Source organism: Mytilus californianus, unplaced genomic scaffold, assembly GCF_021869535.1.
Source record: "Mytilus californianus isolate M0D057914Y unplaced genomic scaffold, xbMytCali1.0.p SCAF_8, whole genome shotgun sequence".
NCBI lineage: Eukaryota > Metazoa > Mollusca > Bivalvia > Mytilida > Mytilidae > Mytilus > Mytilus californianus.
In genome coordinates this window covers 84,884,628-84,908,598 of record NW_026262734.1, presented here as the reverse complement: position 1 = coordinate 84,908,598, position 23,971 = coordinate 84,884,628, and the positions used below count along the sequence as shown (strand labels likewise).

Genomic DNA, 23,971 nt, shown 5'->3' with positions numbered 1-23,971 from the left:
TATTATAATCGCCACTAAACCGGAAGTTGCACAAACGTGTTTTTCGTTTCTCTAAGAAAACGAAAATACGAACAATAAAACATACATATTTTTCTGAACATGATGTATGTCCAACGACATAAATCTAGTTAGAAGTAAAATGTCTGAAACTACATAACATATCAGCAATTCAATCGGATGGTCATTGAGCTGAGACTCGAATATTTCTAAACCATCTCAGTCACGTAGGCAAGTAAAGTGTGATTATTGTAATAGACATTTGTGGGATTTTCCCGGGAATGTCATACTCATCTTATAAAAAGTACTCAAAACGATTTATTATCCAATCAATTTTATATATTTTGAATGAAATGAAACATTGACCTCAAGGTAGAACTATGTCATGTATGTATATACATATCTGGGTTTTGCTTTTTCTTTTGTGTTTATTTTTTTTCTATTCTATATTTTGTCATTTTATATCATTAAGAATTAATAATAATCATTCTTATAAATTATTTGTAATTATACTGCTCTCTTAGGGCGTCCTTGATTGACAATTAAAATCGTGTATTATTTTGTATTGTGCTCCTAAAAATTGACATTGGGTTTAGACAGGTCAGGAATAACCACCAATTGGTGGATTATACCTCAATTGATGTATAATCCACCAATTGACATATAGTGGTATAGACCAGTTGACGTATAATGCAATATTTTCTGTTATAAAATGCTAGTATGAGATAGAAGCATCATTTTGCAACTTACAACCTATTTTATGACCATTATTGAGTCCTCTGAAAGTTTCAGTTTTGTCAAAGCCTGCTGCATCTCTTGAGAATGCATGTGTACAACAATTCTTTTGTTGAAACATCTGTACTATTGACCATGATTGACTTTTAATAATGAAAGTCAAGTATTAACAAAGAGCTCCATTCACCTGTACATGTGGAGTTGTACTCATAATCACATGACTGCAGACAGTATTGATGTCCATTGACAGGTGATTAGTGGTAAATTTGCCAATCAAGAATTGACAAGATAACAATAGAAGAAACTGCAAATACAATTATTGATTAAATGCAATATGTTTTGTCACTATACTAAACTAGGAATGTTTGACATGTTTTCATACAATAATATGGTTTTAAGAAAACAATTCTCCATTTTGGTTGAACAATTTGCTTTGATAAACAAAGAATTATATGTCAATTGGTCTATACTATTATATATCAATTGGTGGATTATACGTCAATTGAGGTATAACATGTATAATCCACCAATTGGTGGTTATTCTTGACCTGTTAGAAACACGCTAAAATAGCAAACCTTGCTAGCGAATGAAAAATATGTGAACAAGAGATCAACAAATTAATACATAATGACAGAAGTAAAAGCTAAAAGACTATATGATTGTCTACATCATCTTGTCAATATCTGCCCTGAGACTTTTGCTTGATTAGGGTACAAGAAAAATTTAGCACCTGGTTATTTCGGCACCTATAGAAAAAGGCTTAAAAGCACCCATGTAAAGTCATACGGGCATTCCGTTGGTCAATTTCAGCACCAAATAATAACTTTAACATTTTTCTGCTCTTTTATCATGTTCATTATTTTAAATAAATTTGGGGATTCGGATTCTATTTTGTTCAGTACATTATTAAAATCATCACATGTAACATGTGTAATTAAGCAGGTGCTAAATGTACCTTGACTTGTACCCGGTCAAATGATTTAATCGTATATGTATGGGAACACCTTGAATACTCCTTAAAGTTCAGCCAAAAAAAAATTCATACAGTAACAAAAGGAAATTGATAATAAACTGTTTTGCAGAAGAACAATAATTGTGGCCTCCCCCCCCCCCCCCCCCCCCCCCCGCCCCATTATTTATTTCAATGTTTTTGCTTGAAATATTGAAAAATATATTCAACATGTTTATAAAAAAAATAACATGGATGCAGAAATACATTAGGTGCCAATTTAACTAGGCCCAGAATTGACTATGCCAGGTGCTGAATTGACCAGGTGCCAAAGTGACTATAATTCCCCTGATGGCTTATAATAGACGTCCCAGTTAAATACATTTGTAGGAAATAAAGGTATCTGTATGTATAGGTCGTAGCAACCTATAGGGGAAAAGCGCTGTTGATTTATTGACAGTCTGTGAGCATGGTGAGAGCAGATTTTTTAGCTTTCCACACTTGCTGTGTTGCACAGCATCTGTGTCTTTTATGTGGTTCCTGTGTATTATATTATTGTAAGAATGAGTTGGAATGTTGTTGTGTTTACTTGGAAGCATATCATAACACTCAGCATTGTTTCTCACTTGTTGACGATTGGAAGTTATCAACTTTATAGCTTTGATGGTTTTCCTTGGTCTTGCTGATTTCAAATAATCATCTGTATTGATAGACAGATATAACTAGAACCAGTCCCAAGGTACATGTAAATGTTGTGGTTGTTGAAGTTTTAGTGTAGCGAACATGATTGTTATACACCCTTATTATATGACTAAAAAAATTCTCTTTTCTCATTGGCTAAAAATATAGGAAATCTTCTTTGGTAAAACATTATGTTCACCGTGGGAAAAATCATGAGAGCTTAATTTAATATTTGGAACAGCTAATGTAAACCTATAAAAAATAATTTATCCTAGGCAATGTCTATAAATGTCTATAAATGTAGGTTTTATTATGTCATGCACATACTCTATTTATTAATTTCAATGTTATTTTTTTTAGTAAATTTTATTTAATATTTCAACTTATAAAAGTTTGCCAACTTTTGCATAAAAACAAGGAACAGATAAATATCTTAAGCAAATACTAGAAAATTGGAGATGGATAAAAAAGTAATATAATAAAACAATTGTTGACCTTTTAATATCAGTTGATACAAGGATTAATCAACAGCAGAGATATGATATTCACCCTCGGCCATTGGCCTCATATCTCTGGGGTTGAAACAGAATTGTACAGTAACTGTCAGTTGTATCAACCTCATTAAAAGTCAATAATTGTATAATGTTCCCTTGTTTTGCAATCCCCTGTTATTATTATAAGCCACCTGTCCTTGTATCCTTTTAGCTTGTTGGTTTCTGCTACAGCATAAAGGTAAATATTTTCCAACATCCTTCAAGGTACTAAAATGTGTGTTAACATATAACATGTATAAGGGATCTACAACATAAATGTATATATATCATGTATACACTGTGTAGCATTGCCAAGGGATATAGGTACTCCCGAAGCGGTAAGTATCTATTCCCTGTACAGTCATGATAGTAAATAACTATTCGCTGTACAATTTATTTAACCAATGTCAGATGTGTTAATCAAATCATTGATAAACATGATAAAGGCAAAGTTATAATTTAGAACATTAAAAGAGCTATTTGCCCATATGTAATTTTGAAATTTTATCATTCAGTTTTCTTTCTATTCATGTTATTCACACAAAATTGGTCTTTCCATGTATAATCTTTACAAAATCTGACAATTCTGCACAGCATGCATGTAGCTTGAAAAAGCTCTGTGAACCATACTTTTTATTTTATTTTTGAAAATACCGTGGTTGAACTAGATTTTAGCATTTTGGATGGAATTATTCTATTGCCATGATTGCTATTGATTTAAGTGTCACATCTGCAACGTAAATTTAATTTTATCATAGTAAAATTATTTTTTTCAGAAAAATCATCATGTTGGAAAAATTACTAAGTTCTTATATCTTTGAGAGCTTTCAGATTCCTGTATGGACCTTACTTCTAGCAACCATTTGTTTGATCTGGATGTGGAATTCTGGAAGAAAAAAAGAAAACAGTTCAGAGGTTTGTATTATTGTTTTATACCATGCTGTATGTGTGATTTGAGAAAATTTAAAGGAGCATTTGCTACAATCTATAAAAAAAATAAAAGAATTTTTTTATGTTTCAAACATGAATAAAAGTGAAATATTTAATTAATAATTCACCATTAATCTACAAGCATTGGTGATGTATTTTGTTTTATTCTAGAAGCATAGATAGATATAAGAAGATATGGTATGAGTGCCAATGAGACAACTCTCCATCCAAGTCACAATTTGTAAAAGTAAACCATTATAGGTCAAAATACGGCCTTCAACACAGAGCCTTGACTCACACCGAACAGCAAGCTATAAAGGGCCCCAAAAATGACTAGTGTAAAACCATTCAAACAGAGCCTTTACCTATGGAGAGACTCAGAAAAATTCAGAACACTATATTCGTATATTCCGTGAACTGCTTTTGCATGTCTTTTAATTCAATTTTTATACCACCTCTCTGGAGCTAGTCTGTCTCACTTATTAACTGTTAGTAAAAGATGTTCAGGTGTTTTTCAACTGTGTGTGTTGTCCATTTAGAAAGAATATATCCGGTAGCAGATAACTTTCAGACACTATGTATATAAGTAGAGTGCCACTATCAATCCTTAAACCATTGTGGTGACGTCAGCCTATTCATTTACTGTGGATTCTTTTTCTAGAATCAACGCTTCCTAAATCTGCCGCTGAAATTGACTCACCAAATTATATTCAATTGCTTCCTTTGTGTGCCTAATTTCATTAAGTTTGAATTGGCTAATTTACTGATTTCTGTTCACTAATGGAATTAATTTAAAAACTTACCTTTATTTTTTTGTAATTTTTATATGCCTTCACTGGGAATCGAACCCTTCCTTGAAATCTGTTATGTGTGACTGACATCAACACATCGACGAAACCTCTCGGCTACCAATGGGTTACACTATAGATGTCTATTTTATATATTTAAATGAACATCTGATATACATCGGTTCATCGGACACACAGGGCTTGTACCTTTATATAGACACAATAGGCAGTCGTATAGTATGAGTTGTTAGCCGCGAGGTTAGCATGGTTAAAATCAATGAGTTAAAGATAGGGATTTGTCGGTTTAGGTTCGAATCCCTGTATCCTCTCTGTTGTTCCAATTCTTAAGTGATCCTGTTTTTTTTCTAATTTTGCATGTTATAGCGGATATTTTTGTAATAATAGCGAGTTTTACCGGTTGTTTTTTTTTATTATTATTGGCTATTTCACATGTTTGAAACAAAAATGATTACTTTCTATTTGTCAATTTTTGTTTTATAAATATAGTATGATTTCATCTGTTTTACTACATAATTTTACAAAGGTTTGTTCGCAAATTCCTATGCGAGAAAATCGTGATGTGCCTAGAGTGCTAGAAAAATTTCGATAACATACTTATTATATATACTTTATATATGCTTTTTGGTCGGGTTGTTTTCTCTTTGACACGTTCCCCATATCCATTTTCAATTTTATTAGAAATAATTTCGATTATGTCTTATTTTGTATAAACAGATAATATTCATATGCCTGGTAATATAAAGATCTTTAGAAGTGTTATATTTGTATTTTGTTAACCAATTAATTTTGATCTGAGATTTATCAATGCATCGTTGGACACGATAACATGGTTATATAAACTCACTTACAATACCTTCTAATTAAGAAAAGGCTTTAATTTTGAAAAGAAATTAAAACAAGGAATTATTTGAATCTGGAATAATTTTGAAATCTGGAAAATTGATGAGAAATATATGATGAAAACTAACCCAACTAAATAGGGTTAGCCATGCACGCATGGCTAAGGTGGGTCAGTTAGTTCATACTGAAATGATAGTGAAAGTAAAATTAACCTTAGCCATGCACGCATGGCTAACCCTATTTAGTTGGGTTAGTTTTCATCATACATTTCTAATCAATTTTCCAGAATTCAAAATTATTCCAGATTCAAATAATTCCTTGTTAATAACACAATAGTTTAAGTTATAGATACAATGGATAAGCGTGGATTCATGAAAAACAAACCATTCGCCCTCCGGGCTCATGGTTTCTTTTTCAAGAATCCACGCTTATCCATTGTATCTATATAACATCATTCTGTTTCTGATGAGGCCAAAAAAAAATATATGTCTGTTTACGGTTACCCAACCGACCCTACTTTTGAGCGCCGACCCTAAGTCATTTTATTTCCGTCGTAAAGTGAAAAATAAACTGAACTTGTGTCAAAAGCGAAGTTAGTGTTGCCAATAATATAAATCAATTGCCTGATACATCCCAATGTTCACAATCATGAATATGACAGCTGTTTTAAGGAAATTCGCGACTCGTGTGATGAAATAAACACTTTGCTGCCATTTTTTTCCCAACCAATAACCAAGTGAAATAATCCAATCATTAAAATAACGGGTAAAATCGGCCCATGGTCAACTCCGACCATAACAAGACAAAACCGCATGACTCAAAATCATGTCACAAAAAATAAAATGAAAAAATAAAATAAAATGGAAATACCGACCTACCTACCCTATTTTTATACGACCGCAAAAATTAAAAATTTTTTGGTCGTATATTGGTATGACGTTGGCGTCGTCGTCGTCCGGCGTCGTCCGAAGACACATTGGTTTTCGCACTCTAACTTTAGTTTAAGTGAATGGATCTCCATGAAATTTTACCATAAGGTTCAATACCACGAAAGGAAGGTTGGGATTGATTTTGGGGGTTATGGTACCAACAGTTAAGGAATAAGGGGCCAAAAAGGGGCCAAAAATATGCATTTTTGTAACTTCCAGACAATAACTTGTGTGTAAGTGTATGGATCTCTCTGACATTGTACCACAAGGTTCCATATCACAAAGGAAAGGCTGTAATTGATTTTGGGGGTAATTGCCTCAAAATTTTAGGAATTAGGGGCCAAAAAAGGGGCAAAAAACAAGCATTTTTCTAGTTTCATGACAATAACTTGTGTGTAAGTGTTTGAATATTTCTGAAATTGTACTACAAGGTTCCATATCACAAAGGGAAAGCTGGAATTGAGTTTGGGGGTAATTGCCCGAAACATTTAGGAATTGGGGGCCAAAAAGGGGCCAAAAATAAGCATTTTTCTAGTTTCCAGACAATAACTTGTGTTCAAGTGTATGGATCTCTCTGAAATTGTACTGCAAGGTACCATACCACAAAGGGAAGGCTGGGATTGAGTTTGGGGGTGATGAATCATAAGGGGGTTTAAAAAATTTGGGGGGGGGGGATTTTTTTTTACTTTTTTTTTCTTTTTTTCCTTTTTTTTCTTTTAAAATTTTCCATTTTAAGTTGGTTATTTCTGATTAATATTTAAAAGCAAATAATAATGATATGGTAGGAGATACACACCAAACAGGATGTGTAAATTATTATATAATAAGTATTGTGCAATAGCAAGAAATTTTCAATTGCACAGTATTGCACAATAGCAAGAAATCTTCAATTGCACAGTATTGCGCAATAGCAAGAAATCTTCAATTGCACAGTATTGCGCAATAGCAAGAAATATCCAATAGCACAGTATTGCACAATAGCAAGAAATCTTCAATTGCACAGTATTGCGCAATAGCAAGAAATCTTCAATTGCACAGTATTGCGCAATAGCAAGAAATATCCAATAGCACAATATTGCGCAATAGCAAGAAATTGTCAATTGTACAGTATTGCGCAATAGCAAGAAATATTCAATTGCACAGTATTGTGCAAAAGAAGATACTTCGTATAAATTGCTTATTTCTTGATCAATTTCAATGGGGTTTTATTCTTGAATTCTTGGGGTTCTTTAATATGCTGAATCTAACCGTGTATTAAGTTTTTGGATTTTGGGCCCCGTTTTTAAATTGGTCCACATTGAGGTCCAAAGGGTCCAAAATTTAACTTTGTTTGATTTCATCAAAAATTGAATTATTGGGGTTCTTTGATATGCCGAATCTAACCGTGTATTTAGATTCTTAATTTTTGGTTCCGTTTTCAAATTGGTCTACATTAAGGTCCAAAGGGTCCAAAATTAAACTTAGTTTGATTTTAACAAAAATTGAATTTTTAGGGTTCTTTGATATGCTGAATCTAAACATGTATTTAGATTTTTGATTATGGGCCCAGTTTTCAAGTTGGTCCAAATCGGGGTCCAAAATTAAACTTTGTTTGATTTCAACAAAAATTGAATATATGGGGTTCTTTGATATGCTGAATTTAACCATGTATTTAGATTTTTGATTTTTGGGCCCCGTTATCAAATTTGTCCACATTGAGGTCAAAAGGGTCCAAAATTAAACTTTGTTTGATTTCATCAAAAATTGAATTCTTGGGGTTCTTTGATATGCTGAATCTAACCATGTATTTAGATTTTGGATATTGGACCATAATAGGTGAATGTCCAATTTAAAATTTTTAAGTTCTTAGACCACATTCATTCTGTGTCAGAAACCTATGCTGTGTCAAATATTTAATCACAATCCAAATTCAGAGCTGTATCAAGCTTGAATGTTGTGTCCATACTTGCCCCAACTGTTCAGGGTTCGACCTCTGCGGTTGTATCAAGCTGCGCCCTGCGGAGCATTTTATATTAAAGTATGTAACCTTAAACAGACATATTTTTTTTTTGGCCTGAGGGTCCATGAAGGATCGATACCGGTCATGCTAAGGAATCATCACTAGGCGCTGTTAATTATGTGTTTTCTGCATTACCTTTACTTTTTATTATGTAAATGATGGTTTTGGGATATTTCAGAAAATTGAAGATCAGAAAAGCACAGAATTACCAATAACAAATGAGAAAGTGATAGAACTGAATGCTAACAGCAGACAGAAGATAACAAAGAAAAGGAAAATAAAAATATTCTATGGAACGCAAACTGGAAATGCAAAGGTTTGGATGATTTGATAGGTTTGCTGAAATGAAATAAATTTGCGGCTAATGTGAGTGGCAGGATATGCCAGACCCTTAATGTTACTTCTACAATAAATAATTCATTTCAGTTTTTAAGACAATTATCTTTAGCCTGTCGTTTGCGTACATCAAGACAAGAAATTAAACATACTGGGAACAAAAATTATTGCAGGTTATATTCTATCAATGTATGTATTACTAAATGTTTTTGAACACTAATGGTAGAGTACAAATAACTAATGATTCCTGTTTGTTGTTAAAAATTTGAAAAAAAAAAAACATTTTTGAGTGTGTGTTGAAGCACAAAGTACAAATGAAGTAAGTAAAAATTTAGGGAAGTTATGAACTACTGTGGAATCATTATTATTCATGTGGTGCCAATTCTCAGGAATTATGTGGGTATAATTACTGTTTGGCAATGGCCCAAAAATTAGATATCCTTGATAATAAAATTGTTTTTCAATTCACAAAATTTGTTACCCACAAAACTACAAGAATCCACGTTACCTGATATTAATTTTCAAGATTCACTGATTTTTTTATTCATATGCAATGTTTTTCCTCAGATGCTTGCAGATAATCTTTGTCGTGAAGCTACAGAGCGAGGTCATGAGGCTGAGGTGATAGACTTAAAAACATACGACCCAGAAGATAATCTGGTTACAGAGGTATTGTGTACAAAAAAAACCATTCTAATTTGTTAGTTTGAAAAATATTTTTTTATCATTTATGAAACTATTAAATGAAAATAACATTTTATAGATTTTGTGCGTCCAAAGTGCTTTTGAATTGACCTTCATTAGGAATAGGAACCCTCAAACAAAAATTTGAAAGCCAAGGTTGTATAAGTACTTGAATATGTAAGGGGATTATCATGACGAAAGTGGACCTTAAAAGAGTATTCAAGTCAATCTACATTTACATGTAATGTCAACTTTGCATGTCAGAGCGAGTTGAAACTTTAGCTTCTTAATCATGATAATTAATTCTAAATTTAAAAGTTATGAAGAGTAAAGTGTGATACATTAATTTAAATTATAATGTTTCCTTAAAAGCAACATACCAGCCATGATATGAAGCTTTCTGATGATTACACAATTCAAAAATTTTAGATTTTTTAATCAGTTGGTATATCTAATCATTACTAATCTCTTGTTAAATTGTGTTTTTACTAACGTTTGTACACTTTTATTTTTCAGCTAAACAATTACTCCCTACTGCTCTATAATACTAGTTTCTGTTAAACTAGTTTGTGTTTAAGGCCACTTTCAGGGACTTTGTCTATATCATTATGACCAGTTTGTTTTTGGTTGAGGAGGCCAGAGTACCTGGAATGCCAACAACCTTTGGCACACAAACTAGCAAGCCTTTGTTATTTAAGATCTTAAGACATAAGTGGGGCTAGACTGGACAACCTCAGAGTTGACATACTAATGAACACTGTTGATGAACTACTTAGACCACTCAGCCAACGAGGCCCCTAAAAATGAGCTATGCTACTGTTAGAACTAAGATATTACTACCATGTAGGCTTCAAACCGTATCTTTTTCATTATTTATAAGATGTAATTGGACTTAAACTTTAGTGAAGTCCCCTATTTTGGTGCTTAATATTTTTCAAACTCTGATCTATCACAGATAAACAGTTATTTTAAAACCATATCTGATAGAATTATTTGACTAGTCAAAATTTAATGTTTTACATTACAGGGTGAAAATGGTGTGTGGATTGTTTTATTTGTCTCCACTTACACAGATGGCACACCACCAGAGGGCTCTGAATGGTTTTGTAAATGGTTAGAGGAAAGCTCAACAGATTTCAGAATCCCCAAGGCATTGCTGAAAGATCTCCATTATGCTGTATTTGGACTTGGGAACTCATTGTACACAGAAAATTATAATGCAGTAAGCTAATAACATGAATAACCCATCTTTAAATGTTCATTTTGCCACCATTGTCCTCAACTAACTATTTAATAACTACAGTAAAACAGTATGTTCAGCCAAATGAAGAATCTTTTGTAGAATCCAATATATTTTACTGTTAGAGAAGTATAAGATGTAAATAATTTGAGATTCTATATAGGAGTATGTTCGGTAATGGCCAGATATGGCAGCGATTATTAAGTTCAATGTTTCAAGATAAAACATGTTTTAAGTTGATGAAAAGACACATGAGAAAGTTAAGTATAACTTTTTTTGTGCAAGTGTTATTTTAAAGCGTTGATTTCTTCTTTCCAAATAAGCAAAAAATAGAGATTTTTGCAAATTTTGACGAAATCATTTTGACAACCTAAATATTCAAGTCAGATATGTAAAATGTTATAGCAAACAATATATGTGAAAAGAACTTTTATATTTATGCATGCACTCAAATGAATGTCGTCTGCTTTATCAGTTATCTGATTATAGTCAAGGTCAAGTGAATTATTTTTCTAATGAATATGAAAATAGAAGTACATAGATTTGTTGTGTCTGAAACCTTTTTTTGGATTAATCATCATGATCCTCAAACACATAAAATTAAGAGCCAATGATGCAAAACATATGTCGATGTTTAAGGGTTATCTCCCCTGAAGGCCTTTTTTCCAAGGAACAATGACAAACATGATGAATTTGAATTAACAAAAAAAAATTTTGTTGGGTTTTTTAATTTACAAACATTAACATAATTTTCATTAATAAATTATATTAGGAAATGAAAACTTTATATTATCTGTGGTTGGATTCTAAGTGCTAACCATACCCCTAGTATGCATCTAATTTTATAACAGCCCTTAAATAAATTGATCCAACCTCTGAATTCTTAAAGTGAATTCTTAAGCAGATTTTATGCTGTGAAATAACAAGTTCAAACTTCATTCATGATTTTTTTACAGGTTGGAAAGAAGGTTGATCGCTTTTTAAAAGAATTATCAGCAAAACCAATACTTTCAGTTGGTTTAGGTGATGAAAATGTAGCAGAAAGTTTGAAGGGAGGTAAGCAGGCATATTTTTCTTTACAATAATGCAATTTACAGCTTTTAGGCTTCTTCAGATTTACTCTCTCGACACTCCAAAATGCAAACAAAATTCAATTCTAATATATATATGAATAGGGGTGGTGGTATGATTGCCAATGAAACAAATATCCACCGAAGTCCAAAGCACAAAAACGTGAACGCTTCCCTTGAGATATGGTAAAGTCCAACAAAGGCCAGAGGGCGAGGAGGTGAAAATCAATTGGTCATAGTACGACCTTCAACTTACTGTATAGAAAGCGTTAAAAATAAAAAAACAGGATGACAAAATGTGAAAAAAGTCAGAAATCAAAACCAGCCGACTGATTTATACTAAAACAATAAAGGAAAAACGTTTATGACAGACAGTAACCAATGACAACCACTGGACTGCAGGCACCAAATTTAGAAAAGATTTCTGAATTAAATCTTTGTCAATACTATTGCAAACAAATCAAAACAATAACCAAAAAAATATATCTCCAAATTGAAAATAAAAACAAATCATTATTACTATTAATGCCATATATATTTCAGGAATGGAGAAGGATTTCACAGCATGGAAGAAAGAGTTTTGGAAGAAATCAAAGAAAGTAAAAGACGATGATACAGCTGTTAAAGATACCTGTGGAACAGGGAAGAAAACGTGTGATGGGAAGTGTAAATGTAAGGAAGATGGGGGAAAGTGTAGTAGTGAGGAGGAAGATGAAGAAGGGGAGGTAACTCATATATTTATAATTGTTCATGATATTGATTAAACCTCCCCAACTCATGTTAGTTATTGCTAATATTCTCAAATATGTAACCCTCAATGGAAATTGACAAACAAGTTTTATTATGTCTTAATGAAGTAGAATTTATAATTGTTCATGAAAATGATAAAACTTCCCCAATTCAAGTTAGTTATTGCTATTATACTTGTACATTGAGTCCTCTATGAAAATTGTCAAATATAACCTTAAATTTAAATACAATTTTCATTGTTTCTTATGAAGTAGAAAGAAAACCTCTCTAGTTGTAATTTAATTCAATTCAATTCAAACTGTTATTGTCAAAATATATTGTGACAAAAATTAAAAAAAACATCAGTATACAAATTGAGGGAAACATTTCAACATTCCCTGTCCTCATGCCATCAGTTCTATTGACTGTTTAAAAGGAACCAAGTTTATTTTCCTCTAATTAGTCCCCTACCGACGAAGTCCAAGGGGACTTTAGGTTTGCATTCTGTCCGTCTGTCTGTCCATCCGTCAGTCCGGCAAATCAGTTTTCCACACTTTTTTCTCTGTGCTTGAAGATATTGATTTGATATTTGGTGTATTGTTTTATCATGACAAGTTACAGATCAAGTTCGAATTTTGTTCCTGTCTGATGATTTTGTGCAGAGTTATGGTCCTTGGACTTAGAAAATTCACTCAAATAATCAGTTTTCCACACTTTTTTCGTCATGCTTGAAGATATTGATGTGATAATTGGTATATAGTTTTATCATGACAAATAACAGATCAAGTTCGAATTTTGTTCCAGGATGATTTTGTGCAGAGTTATGGTCCTTGGACTTGGAAAATTCACTTAAATAATCAGTTTTCAACACTTTTTTCGTCATGCTTGAAGATATTGACTTGATACATGTATTTGTTATATAGTTTACACCATGACAAGTTATAGATCAAGTTAGAATTTCGTTCCATTACAATGAATGTTTAACCGGTAGGGGACTATGTATTGTCATGCAATACTCTTAGAATGCTTGTTTATGATATAAGGTTGAGGATACATGTCATTCTACAACTGATAAATGTTTGCGGTCCTATGATGGTATGACGTTGTCGCCGTCGTCCTTGTCCTACTCATCATCATCGTCATCCAAAAACATTTGGTTTTCAGACAAAAACGTGAGTATAAATGTATGGATCTCTATCAAATTGTACCACAAGGTTCCATACCACAAAAGGAAGGTTGGGATTGATTTTAGGGGATATTGTGCAACCAATCATATAAATTTTTGTTCTTCATCTAGGATCTATATGAAACAACTACAGAAGAGGAAGACAATGCTGAGGAATTGTTAAATGAGGATGGAGATGGTTCATCATTACAGACAACCAATGGGGTTGTAGATCTAGAGGATCTTGGGAAAGTGATGCAAACTATGAAAAAAGCAAAAGTATGTTATTGGATATTGTTGAACGTGTTGAATAATAATTTGGGAGAAGTGATTTTAGGCTCTGAATGGCATATTTAAGTTTTTAGTTTTCACTTATAAAAAAATGTTTTTTAGGGCCAAGCTCAAAGAGCACCTCCCTCTCCTGTGCCTCCAGGTGGTGAATAGTGGTAGTTCTGATCGTATGGGTGATTGTAAAGATAACTAATTGTATTTTGGGTGCCAACCTCACAGAGCCTCTTGCCCCAGCTTGGAAATAGTCGTAGGCTTCTCCTTTTGAGTGATTGGCAAGAGGATAATACATACCATGCATTGGATATAGTGTTAAGTGAATTTCATTTTCCTGGTCAGACCAATCCAGACATAGAAAAACTATAAATATTTCATTTAACTAATTATGGTTTTAGATAATTGACCAATGTCCTTTTTAAAAATGATCAACTTTTTGCAGGTAAGAAGGAAAAAAGAAGAATCAGCACAGTCAACTGGTGAACCCAGAGAAATGGTTACACCTATGTTAAAGAAGGCATTAGAGAAACAGGGATACAGGCTGATAGGGTCACACTCAGGGGTCAAGCTATGTAGATGGACAAAGGTAATAAGTTTATAAATGTTACAGATAATGCTTATATAAAATAAGACGATGGGAGCATAAATGCCAATGAGACAACTGTCCACAAGAGATCAGATGAAAAAGAAGTTAGCAACAATAGATTACTGTAAGACCTTGAATGGTATACATTTTTATTTATAAAATGATTGGAATCATATGGAATAATGTTGTTAACATATTTACTGTAGGACAGATATTTTGTATTGAATGTACTAAAGTTTCAAATTTTTTTTAGAGAGTCACTGTCCGTCACATTGAATAAATGTTTACCTCGGTACATGCATAAAAGTATAATAATTCTGAAAAAAATCTGCACGTTCAGAAACATAAAAAAAAACTATTTCTCATTTTTGTCTCCCATTGAAGTTCCAAAGGTGAGATTTAGGCATGCTGTTTCTGATGGTGGCTTTGTGATTAGGTCTGTTTTATAGGAACGACTAGTGGTCGACCAATGATATTTGGCATGCATTTGTACTAGCATTGGCACATCTTGTTTCAATGGAGATTAATAGGTGTGCCTCCGAAGCACTAACTATTTTATGAAAAAATACATAAGCTACAGAAATATTGCATAAAGTATGAATCTATATGTTCTACCTCAAGTTTTGTACAAATGTAGATAACTCCAATTCAAAATATTGTCCAAAGCTGTTTGCTGAAAGCAAATTTTACCCCTCAATACTCGCAAGCATTTTGATTGCTATTTGCAGATGTTAGAGATCATCTTTTAGCAAAATACGGTGAAATTGACATAATCAAAGTACTAATTAAATTAACATGTGAAAGTCAAGACATGCATAAAAATATAAAAAATGAATATCTCATTCCAGTGCCGCAAAGAATAAGACAATTCAAACTAGTAGAACTTTTCATCTTGTCATTTATTTGCAAAGACCCAAGCAAAAACTGTAATTCTTATCACAAAGATGATTGGCTAAAGTGATATTTTAAAGGTAGATTTTGACCAACATTTTAAACCTATATTATATCAATGCTTTCAATTTCAGTCCATGTTGAGAGGAAGAGGAGGTTGTTACAAACATGCATTTTATGGTATAGAGAGTCACAGATGTATGGAAACTACACCCAGTCTGGCTTGTGCAAATAAATGTGTCTTTTGTTGGAGGTAGGTGCTGCCTTAAATTGGGACTTCCAGTTACCAAATGGGGCTAATGTCATAAAAAAGGGAAGGCGCTATTGGCTAAGGTGTTTTGGAAGAGTGATACTTTAAAATGATAATTATATCTGCTGTAGTATTTACAACATCTGTCTGTCAAGCATTGACAGATAATGATGAAACTTCACACAGTTGTTTAACACTATTTAATCATAGGAATATAATCCCTGTCCAACATGTTGAAAGGGAGATAATTGAAATTACATACCTCAATGTACTATTTGTATTTCGGGGCAGTGGGTGTCCTTTTGTGAGATCACTCACAGTTCCCATTGACACAGCAATTATTAGAGATTTCCATATGCTTTCCTAGTATTGTTTTTGTATCCGCCCTGATTTATATGTTTTGTAATCCCTTTGCAGATTCTGTGTCTGGAGGGATTTTGTGATTTGGATGGACGGCAAAATCAGAAAAATTGCTTCAGACAAAGAAGCCCAAAAGGGATTATATGTTTTTTTACCCTGATTTACATTGCTATGAAGGAGCACCCATTGAAATTCAAATAATCAGCAGTTTATAATGATTTGAATTATTACAATTGTTTACTAGGTTTGTATTTCAGGGTAGAAGGGTATTGTTAGTTGGTGTGGTCTGTTGTGCTGTCCAATATTTATGGTAAATCTAGTTATCCTTTTTATGTATCTTAATTTGTAAGATTTAGAAAGAAAGAAGAATGTTTGGGAGGAAATTAATAAATATTTTGTAAATAAAGATATATAACATGAAATCAATTGGGAGAATTAATTTTATACCCTCACATAGAAGGATCGGAGTATTCTGGTTAAACCCTGTCCCTCCGTTATAGTCTTCTCATGTTTCCTGTTAGCATGCTATACTCTTTGATGCATTTTCACATCCAATGCTCATCAACTTCCTGTTTACCGAATACTCATAGTAAGAGTATCATAAGTGAGCTACAACTCACATTTAAAGTAGGGGCCTCTGTGGCCGAGTGGTCTAAGAAGTTACTACTATAATAACTAGCCAGTCAACACTGAGGTTGTGAGTTCGAACCCCGCTCGTGCGGGTGCACTCGACTCCTATCTTAAATGACTAGGATTGTCAGTTTTCCTATCGAAGGTCGTGGTTTTCTCCGGGCACTCCAGCTTCCTCCACCAATAAAAACTGACCGCCACGAAATAGCCCAAAAGCGGTGCTTAAAAGTGCCGTTAAAACACCAAAAATCAAAATCAAATCAAATCACATTTTAACTTGTTTATTTCAGACATATGATACCTGATTAAATAGAGAATTCTTCCATGTCTTTGATTTTTGGTGATACTTGTGTACACATCCAAAGTGTATGAAACATGTAAATCAAGTTTTAAGATAAAAATTCCGGCGGCGGCAGCGGCGGCGGCGGCGGCGTTAGCTAACTTCTTAAAAGCTTTATATTTTAGAAGGTGGAAGACCTGGATGCTTCATACTTTGTATATGGATGCCTCATGTTACGAAGTTTCCGTCAGTCACATGTCCAATTTCCTTGACCTCATTTTCATGGTTCAGTGACTACTTGAAAAAAAAAGTTCAGATTATTTGTAATGTTAAATTCTCTCTTATTATAAGTAATAGGATAACTATATTTAGTATGTGCGTACCTTGCAAGGTCCTCATGCCTGTCAGACAGTTTTCACTTGACCTCGACCTCATTTCATGGATCAGTGAACAAGGTTAAGTTTTGGTGGTCAAGTCCATATCTCAGATACTATAAGCAATAGGTCTAGTATATTTGGTGTATGGAATGATTGTAAGGTGTACATGTCCAACTGGCAGGTGTCATCTGACCTTGACCTCATTTTCATGGTTCAGTGGTTATAGTTAAGTTTTTGTGTTTTGGTCTGTTTTTCTTATACTGTATGCAATAGGTCTATTATATTTGGTGTATGGAATGATTGTAAGGTGTACATGTCCAACTGGCAGGTGTCATCTGACCTTGACCTCATTTTCATGGTTCAGTGGTTATAGTTAAGTTTTTGTGTTTTGGTCCGTTTTTCTTATACTTTATCCAATAGGTCTACTTTATTTGGTGTATGGAATGATTGTAAGGTGTACATGTCCAACTGGCAGGTGTCATCTGACCTTGACCTCATTTTCATGGTTCAGTGGTTATAGTTAAGTTTTTGTGTTTTGGTCCGTTTTTCTTATACTTTATCCAATAGGTCTACTATATTTGGTGTATGGAATGATTGTAAGGTGTACATGTCCAACTGGCAGGTGTCATCTGACTTTGACCTCATTTTCATGGTTCAGTGGTCAAAGTTAAGTTTTTGAGTTTTGGTCTTTTTTCTTATACTATTATGCAATAAGTCAACTATATTTGGTGTATGGAAATATTCTGTGATGTACATGTCAGTCTCGCAGGTTTTATTTGACCTTGACCTCATTTTCACAGTTCATTGCTCAGTGTTAAGTTTATGTGTTTCAGTCTGTTTTTCTTAAACTATAAGCAATAGGTCAGCTATATTTGTTGTATGGAAGGATTGTAAGCTGTTCATGTCTGCCTGGCATGGTTCATCTGACTTTGACCTCATTTTCACGATTCATTGGTCAATGTTTAGTTTTCTTGGTTAAGTCTGTTTCTTAGAAACTATAAGCAATAGGTCAACTATATTTAGTGTATTGAATGATTGTAAGGTGTACATGTATTTCTTGTTTGGTTTATATGACCTTGACTTCATTTTCTTGGATCATGTTAAGTTTATGTAATAGTTGTAGTAAAGCTTTCATTTAGGACTATCAACATAATATCAATGGTTAGTAAAGAAGGCGAGACATTTCAGCGTGTCCACTCTTGTTAAAATGATGGAATGCTTTTTGATTTCTAGATGCTTCTTGATTTTTCTTTCCTTTTTCAGACATCATACTAATCCTGTAGGTACAGAATGGAGATGGAAGATGGACGATCCAAATACTGTTTTCCAAGGAGCTTTAGATAACCATGTGGGTTTAATAAAACAGTTCAAAGGTCAGTACATGATACACGGAGTGAATTGTAATCTTCTTTTTAAAATTTCATGTTTCAGAATTCAAAAGACAATGATTCATTTGATCATTCATGTCTACCAAAAAGCTCATAATTTTGCTTGAAGTTCCGACCACCTCAGCCATTATAGAAAAAAAAAATATGGGGTATCCATCCATGACACAAAATCAGTACATGCACAGCAACAAAACTATAAAAGCAAAGGAACACAGTGAAGCTTCCAACACAGAGCAAAAACTCTCCCCTCACTGCAAGTTGAAGACGGTCCCTAGCACTGGTTTGAGTAGAATTCTTTGCAGACTGAGGATCACACCACTGGTGTGAAAAGTTAAAGGCATGAATTAATAACATTAAAATAAATCTGGCAAAGAAATCAAATAGTTAACCAGAGATGGTTTTGACTTTCCTGTTGATATCTATTTGATTTTATTGCTTGTAAATACTTTATGTGTTCAACTTCCCAAAACTCTTGGTGCACATTAGAATCAGAATTTTTGTTGACATAAAATTCCACAAGCAGCAATGTATCTGTGGGATGTATGAACTTTCTTGGGTAAACAAATTTTCATATCTCACTTAGGGTACAGAAAGTAAATGTATACTATTACACTCTGTATCACCAATTGACCACAATTCTAAAACTTCCTGATTCTCAGATTTAGTTGAATATAGAACAGACATGTTGTAATATTGTGAATACTTCATAATCATTTGTAATGCTTTGTAAATACAGGTGTCCCTGGAGTAAAACCAGAAAGATTTGCAGAAGGTTTAGAACCTCAGCACTGTGCCTTGTCCTTAGTAGGTGAACCTATCATGTACCCAGAAATCAACAGATTCATAGAACTACTTCATGGAAAAGGCATCTCATCTTTCTTAGTTACTAATGCACAATTTCCTGATGCAATAAGGTACTGATTGGGGGAAACGTTTTGCTACAAAATTAACTGTCAGCATAAACATAAGTTTTATTCTTGCTATCTTCAATTTGTGATACTTTACATGCTTTATGTGGGTTACTTTTCAAAGAATTCAACACTATCAGGGATACTTTTGAGAAATATTTAAACTTTTTTGTTCTCATATGTTTAAGGGATACCATTTGAATACATTCATATCAATTATAAAGTGATAGAGTATGAAAGCCAATCAAATGGGTAAATACAAAATATACTCTTCAAAAAATTACATCTTTGACTCATTTGTTGAAGTTATCATAAAAGCAAACTTAAGTTTTATGCATTTTAGTATACACTAAAACGGTTCACATTTAATGTTGTAGGTCAATAGATTATCACTCTAACTCTGTAAATATTGTTTCAGCAATCTGGTTCCTGTTACACAATTATATGTTAGTATTGATGCCAGTACAAAAGAAAGTTTAAAGAAAATAGATCGTCCATTATTCAAAGACTTCTGGGAAAGATTTATAGACAGTTTAAAAGCTCTAAGTGCTAAACGTCAAAGAACTGTGTATAGATTAACATTAGTAAAAGCATGGAATACTGATGAACTGGATAATTATGCTGACTTAGTGTCACTTGGAAAACCTGATTTTATTGAAATTAAGGTGAATATTAGTGAGAGGTGTAATATTTTATGACAAGGAAAGTTATGGACACTCTAAACTTGTTTCAAAAAGTTTAATTAAGTGTGTCGTTGTCTTTCAAATATAAGAAAATAAGCGTAATCATTTCACAATGTCATATCCAAATTATAGATAAAGGTAGTTAAATTGATACAAATATTAAAATAAAATTTCGGTAGAAATTAATGATATAGAAAGAATATGTAGATAAGATATGTTCTGGGTCAAACCTGAACCTTGTTAATCAATAAAAAGCACTTTTTTCTTGATTTTTGTGAAACATATAATTAATTATACCCCACGCAACGAGTTGCGGAGGGTATAATGTTTTGACCCGTCCGTCCGTCCGTCATTCTGTCCGTCTGTCCGTCCATCAGTCTGTCAGTCCTATTTCTTGTCATCGCAACTCCTCTCAAACCACACAACAGAATTTCACGAAACCTTTTTAGATGATAAGGACATACTATGTAGTTGTGCATATCGACAGGAAATTACGATTCAATTTTTTTTCTAGGAGTTACTCCCCTTTGAACTTATTTACTTTAATGTATTACTGCAACAGTTTGTCATCGCAACTCCTCTCAAACCACACAACAGAATTTCATGAAACCTTTCCAGATAAAAAGGACATACTACGTAGATGTGCATATCGACAGGAAATTACGATTCAATTTTTTTTCCAGGAGTTGCGCTCCTTTGAACTTATTTGCCCAATATACTACTGCAACCTTTTGTCATCGCAACTTCTCTCAAACCACACAACAGAATTTCATGAAACGTTTTCAGATAATAAGGACATACTACGTAGATGTGCATATCGACAGGAAATTACGATTCAGTTTTTTTTCCAGGAGTTACGCCCCTTTGAACTTATTTGCCCAATATACTACTGCAACCTTTTGTCATTGCAACTCCTCTCAAACCACACAACAGAATTTCATGAAACTGTGTAGATAATAAGGACATACTATGTAGATGTGCATATTGACAGGAAATTATGATTCAATTTTTTTTCTGATACAATTTTTTTTTCTTACACTTATTTTATTTCTCCAATGACAATGTGGGGACGTGGGGTATGTGAGCGCGCTCACTAAGGTTCTGTCATTGTGGGTTGTTTTGATTGCGTGTGTATATTATCCAGTTATATTTATAATTAGTCTTATCTTTATAAGCAGTGACGTAACTTTTTTAACATGAGATGAATTTAGAACAAAAGAGAGGTAAAATGTATTCATGCAGTGCAACAAAACACACACAAAAAAATCATCTGATATGAAAAAAGAAGACTGTTTTAAATGTTAAAAGTTTCTTCATGAACCACCACATCTAAACCAGACATGGTTGTATTTTTTACAGGGTGTAACTTACTGTGGAGAATCCAAAGCCTCCAGCCTAACCATGCAAAATGTCCCCTGGCATGAGGAAGTTGTACACTTTGTCAAACAGCTTACTGATAGATTGGAAGGATACGAAATAGCTTCTGAGCATGAACATTCTAACTGTATACTTATTGCGAATACTAAGGTTTGTTTTATTTGGAATCCTGAATTTCAAGTTTGTCCAACTTAAAATGATTCCTCTGTTTTCACGTGAAATTGTATGCATCACAGTAGAAAATATTTGAAACAAAAGTAATTGTTTTTACCATTGTAAGCTAAGGTCAAATGCTATAAAAGTAGTGTTAGTTTTATTAATGATCTGAAATAATGAATTCATGTAATGATTTATTAAGAAGATATGTTGGCTAGATATAAAAAATACAAAAACATATATAAAGACAAATACCCATATTTCCAACAATAACAAGAAAAAATACAAACATTTTCATCTCAGCATACAGTTTTCAACAATTGATAGGTAGCTATATACAGTTCACAATTGACGGGTATCCATATAATTCACAATGTTTAAATAACAAACATCAATGAAGAGTAAATAAATAAATATTTGAACCCTCATAAAACTGGATGTAATATTATATTGTAATCTATTGCTGCATGTGAATTAAATTGATAAGAAAAATCACTGCTGCTGGTTAACAATCAGTTCCCTGATCAAGCCAACTTCGAATAACCAGTGCTTACATATGCATGAACTTAGAATTGGTGTATTTTCCTGGAAAAATTTGACGTCTCAAAGCAAATATTTTCATAAAGGCCTATGACACATTTTTGTCTAGCCTTGACAGAGTCAAAAAGCAAGACATAGGTATGCTGTGTTAGGCAGGGTCGACGTCCACAATGTATTGCATTGGCACATTTCATTTCCATGGAGATTATTTGACCCTGCTCCCTCAGTCATGGTCTATTGACTTTAAAACTTTTGATTAGTTTACATGTATTAGTTTGCGATTAGGTCAGTTTATGGGGAACCACTAGTGGTAGGTCAGTGATATTTTGTTTACATATATATAAGCATTGGTGCATTTCATTTCCATTGAGATTGTTTGGCCCTGTACCTCCAGTCATGGTTCATCAACTTTTAATATTTTGCATAACTTACATGTTAAAGTATTTCTATTTTAATTTCAAAATTTGCATTTTACTATCAAAATAACAAAAAGGCGAGACATATCTCTGTGTTAACAGTTTATTATACCTTTAATATCCCAGGTCAACTGGGGCAGTTCATTCATTAAAATAAAATTGGAAACTTATATTTTGACATGATTTAAATGATATATTGTGTTTGTCAATTTCCCAGTTTGTAAAGATATGTTATTTGTGCATTCCCATGCTAAGGTTGCATCAACCTCATGCTCTTTTTGGTTGTGTGATCTTCGACATTTTATATTGTTTGTGACTTTCCATATTTTCAATGGTTACCTGTCTGCCTGATGAAGATTATTAAAATCATGCATGTTTTAGAAACAAGGTTACAAATGTTTTTTAGCTTTAAGTGTTATTATTTATATAATTGATAAAGGAATTTTATAGTTTGATAAAAAAATATTTGTAAAGTATATCAAAGTCAATTCAAATCTTAACAGGGCTGTAAGAAATGTAATTGTTTTTTCTTTCATTACAGTTTAAAGTGGATGGTGAATGGTGGACTTGGATAGATTACCCCAAATTTCATCAGTTAGTCAAGGACTTTAATGAATCACAAAAGACATTCTCTGCTGAAGATTACATGGCTAAGACTCCATCATGGGCAGTGTTTGGAGCAAAGGAACAAGGCTTTGATCCTGTGGAGACCAGATTTTTCAGGAAAAAACAAAAGGATATTGGAGGATGCTGATATTTGCATATGTTTTATACCTGCTGTGATTTTATAATTATTGTCATGATCATGATGATATTGTGATGAAGGATATTAAAATATGTAGCATAAACTTGTCATGAAATATTGAATGATAATTCATATGTTGTGTGTTAGAGTTATTTCATTGGAGAGGTTGGGTAACCAAAAGGTTATACATGACTTTTTCGTATACATCTGTTTTATGACCTCAAAAGTATGAATTCTTACACATGTTTTATAAGTGTTGATGAAATCTTTTATCTCTGGATATGTGTACTTGAATATGAACTATAAGTAATAAAAACTAATTTTATGAAATTGATTTTTGTATAAACTCTGTCTCTTAATCACAAAATTAAGTGCAACAGACTTTTATTTTCAGTTTGTGCATGAGTGAGAAGTTCAGGTGAACCCCTTCATAGTAACCTATATCACCATAATAAATCATATTTATCCATCA

General features: G+C 33.0%; 1 protein-coding gene across 1 annotated transcript; it reads left to right on the top strand.

Moving 5' to 3' along the window:
- On the top strand, positions 1-23,971 carry LOC127711984 (S-adenosyl-L-methionine-dependent tRNA 4-demethylwyosine synthase TYW1-like). Its single transcript, XM_052218140.1, has 15 exons — positions 1-228; positions 3,673-3,811; positions 8,582-8,719; positions 9,307-9,408; positions 10,451-10,645; positions 11,620-11,719; positions 12,277-12,458; positions 13,760-13,906; positions 14,355-14,498; positions 15,524-15,642; positions 18,550-18,659; positions 19,411-19,588; positions 20,001-20,247; positions 21,625-21,792; positions 23,296-23,971. The coding sequence occupies exons 2-15, from the start codon at positions 3,683-3,685 to the stop codon at positions 23,506-23,508; spliced, it is 2,172 nt and encodes a 723-aa protein (XP_052074100.1). The 5' UTR covers positions 1-228; positions 3,673-3,682; the 3' UTR covers positions 23,509-23,971.

Excerpts from the sequence above, each read along its gene's own strand:
- LOC127711984 (XM_052218140.1), top strand. The coding sequence starts at position 3,683 with ATGTTGGAAAAATTACTAAGTTCTTATATCTTTGAGAGCTTTCAGATT. Across the intron at positions 12,459-13,759 it reads AGGAAGATGAAGAAGGGGAG|GATCTATATGAAACAACTAC; the intron begins GTAACTCATATA and ends TTCTTCATCTAG. Across the intron at positions 20,248-21,624 it reads CTGATTTTATTGAAATTAAG|GGTGTAACTTACTGTGGAGA; the intron begins GTGAATATTAGT and ends TATTTTTTACAG.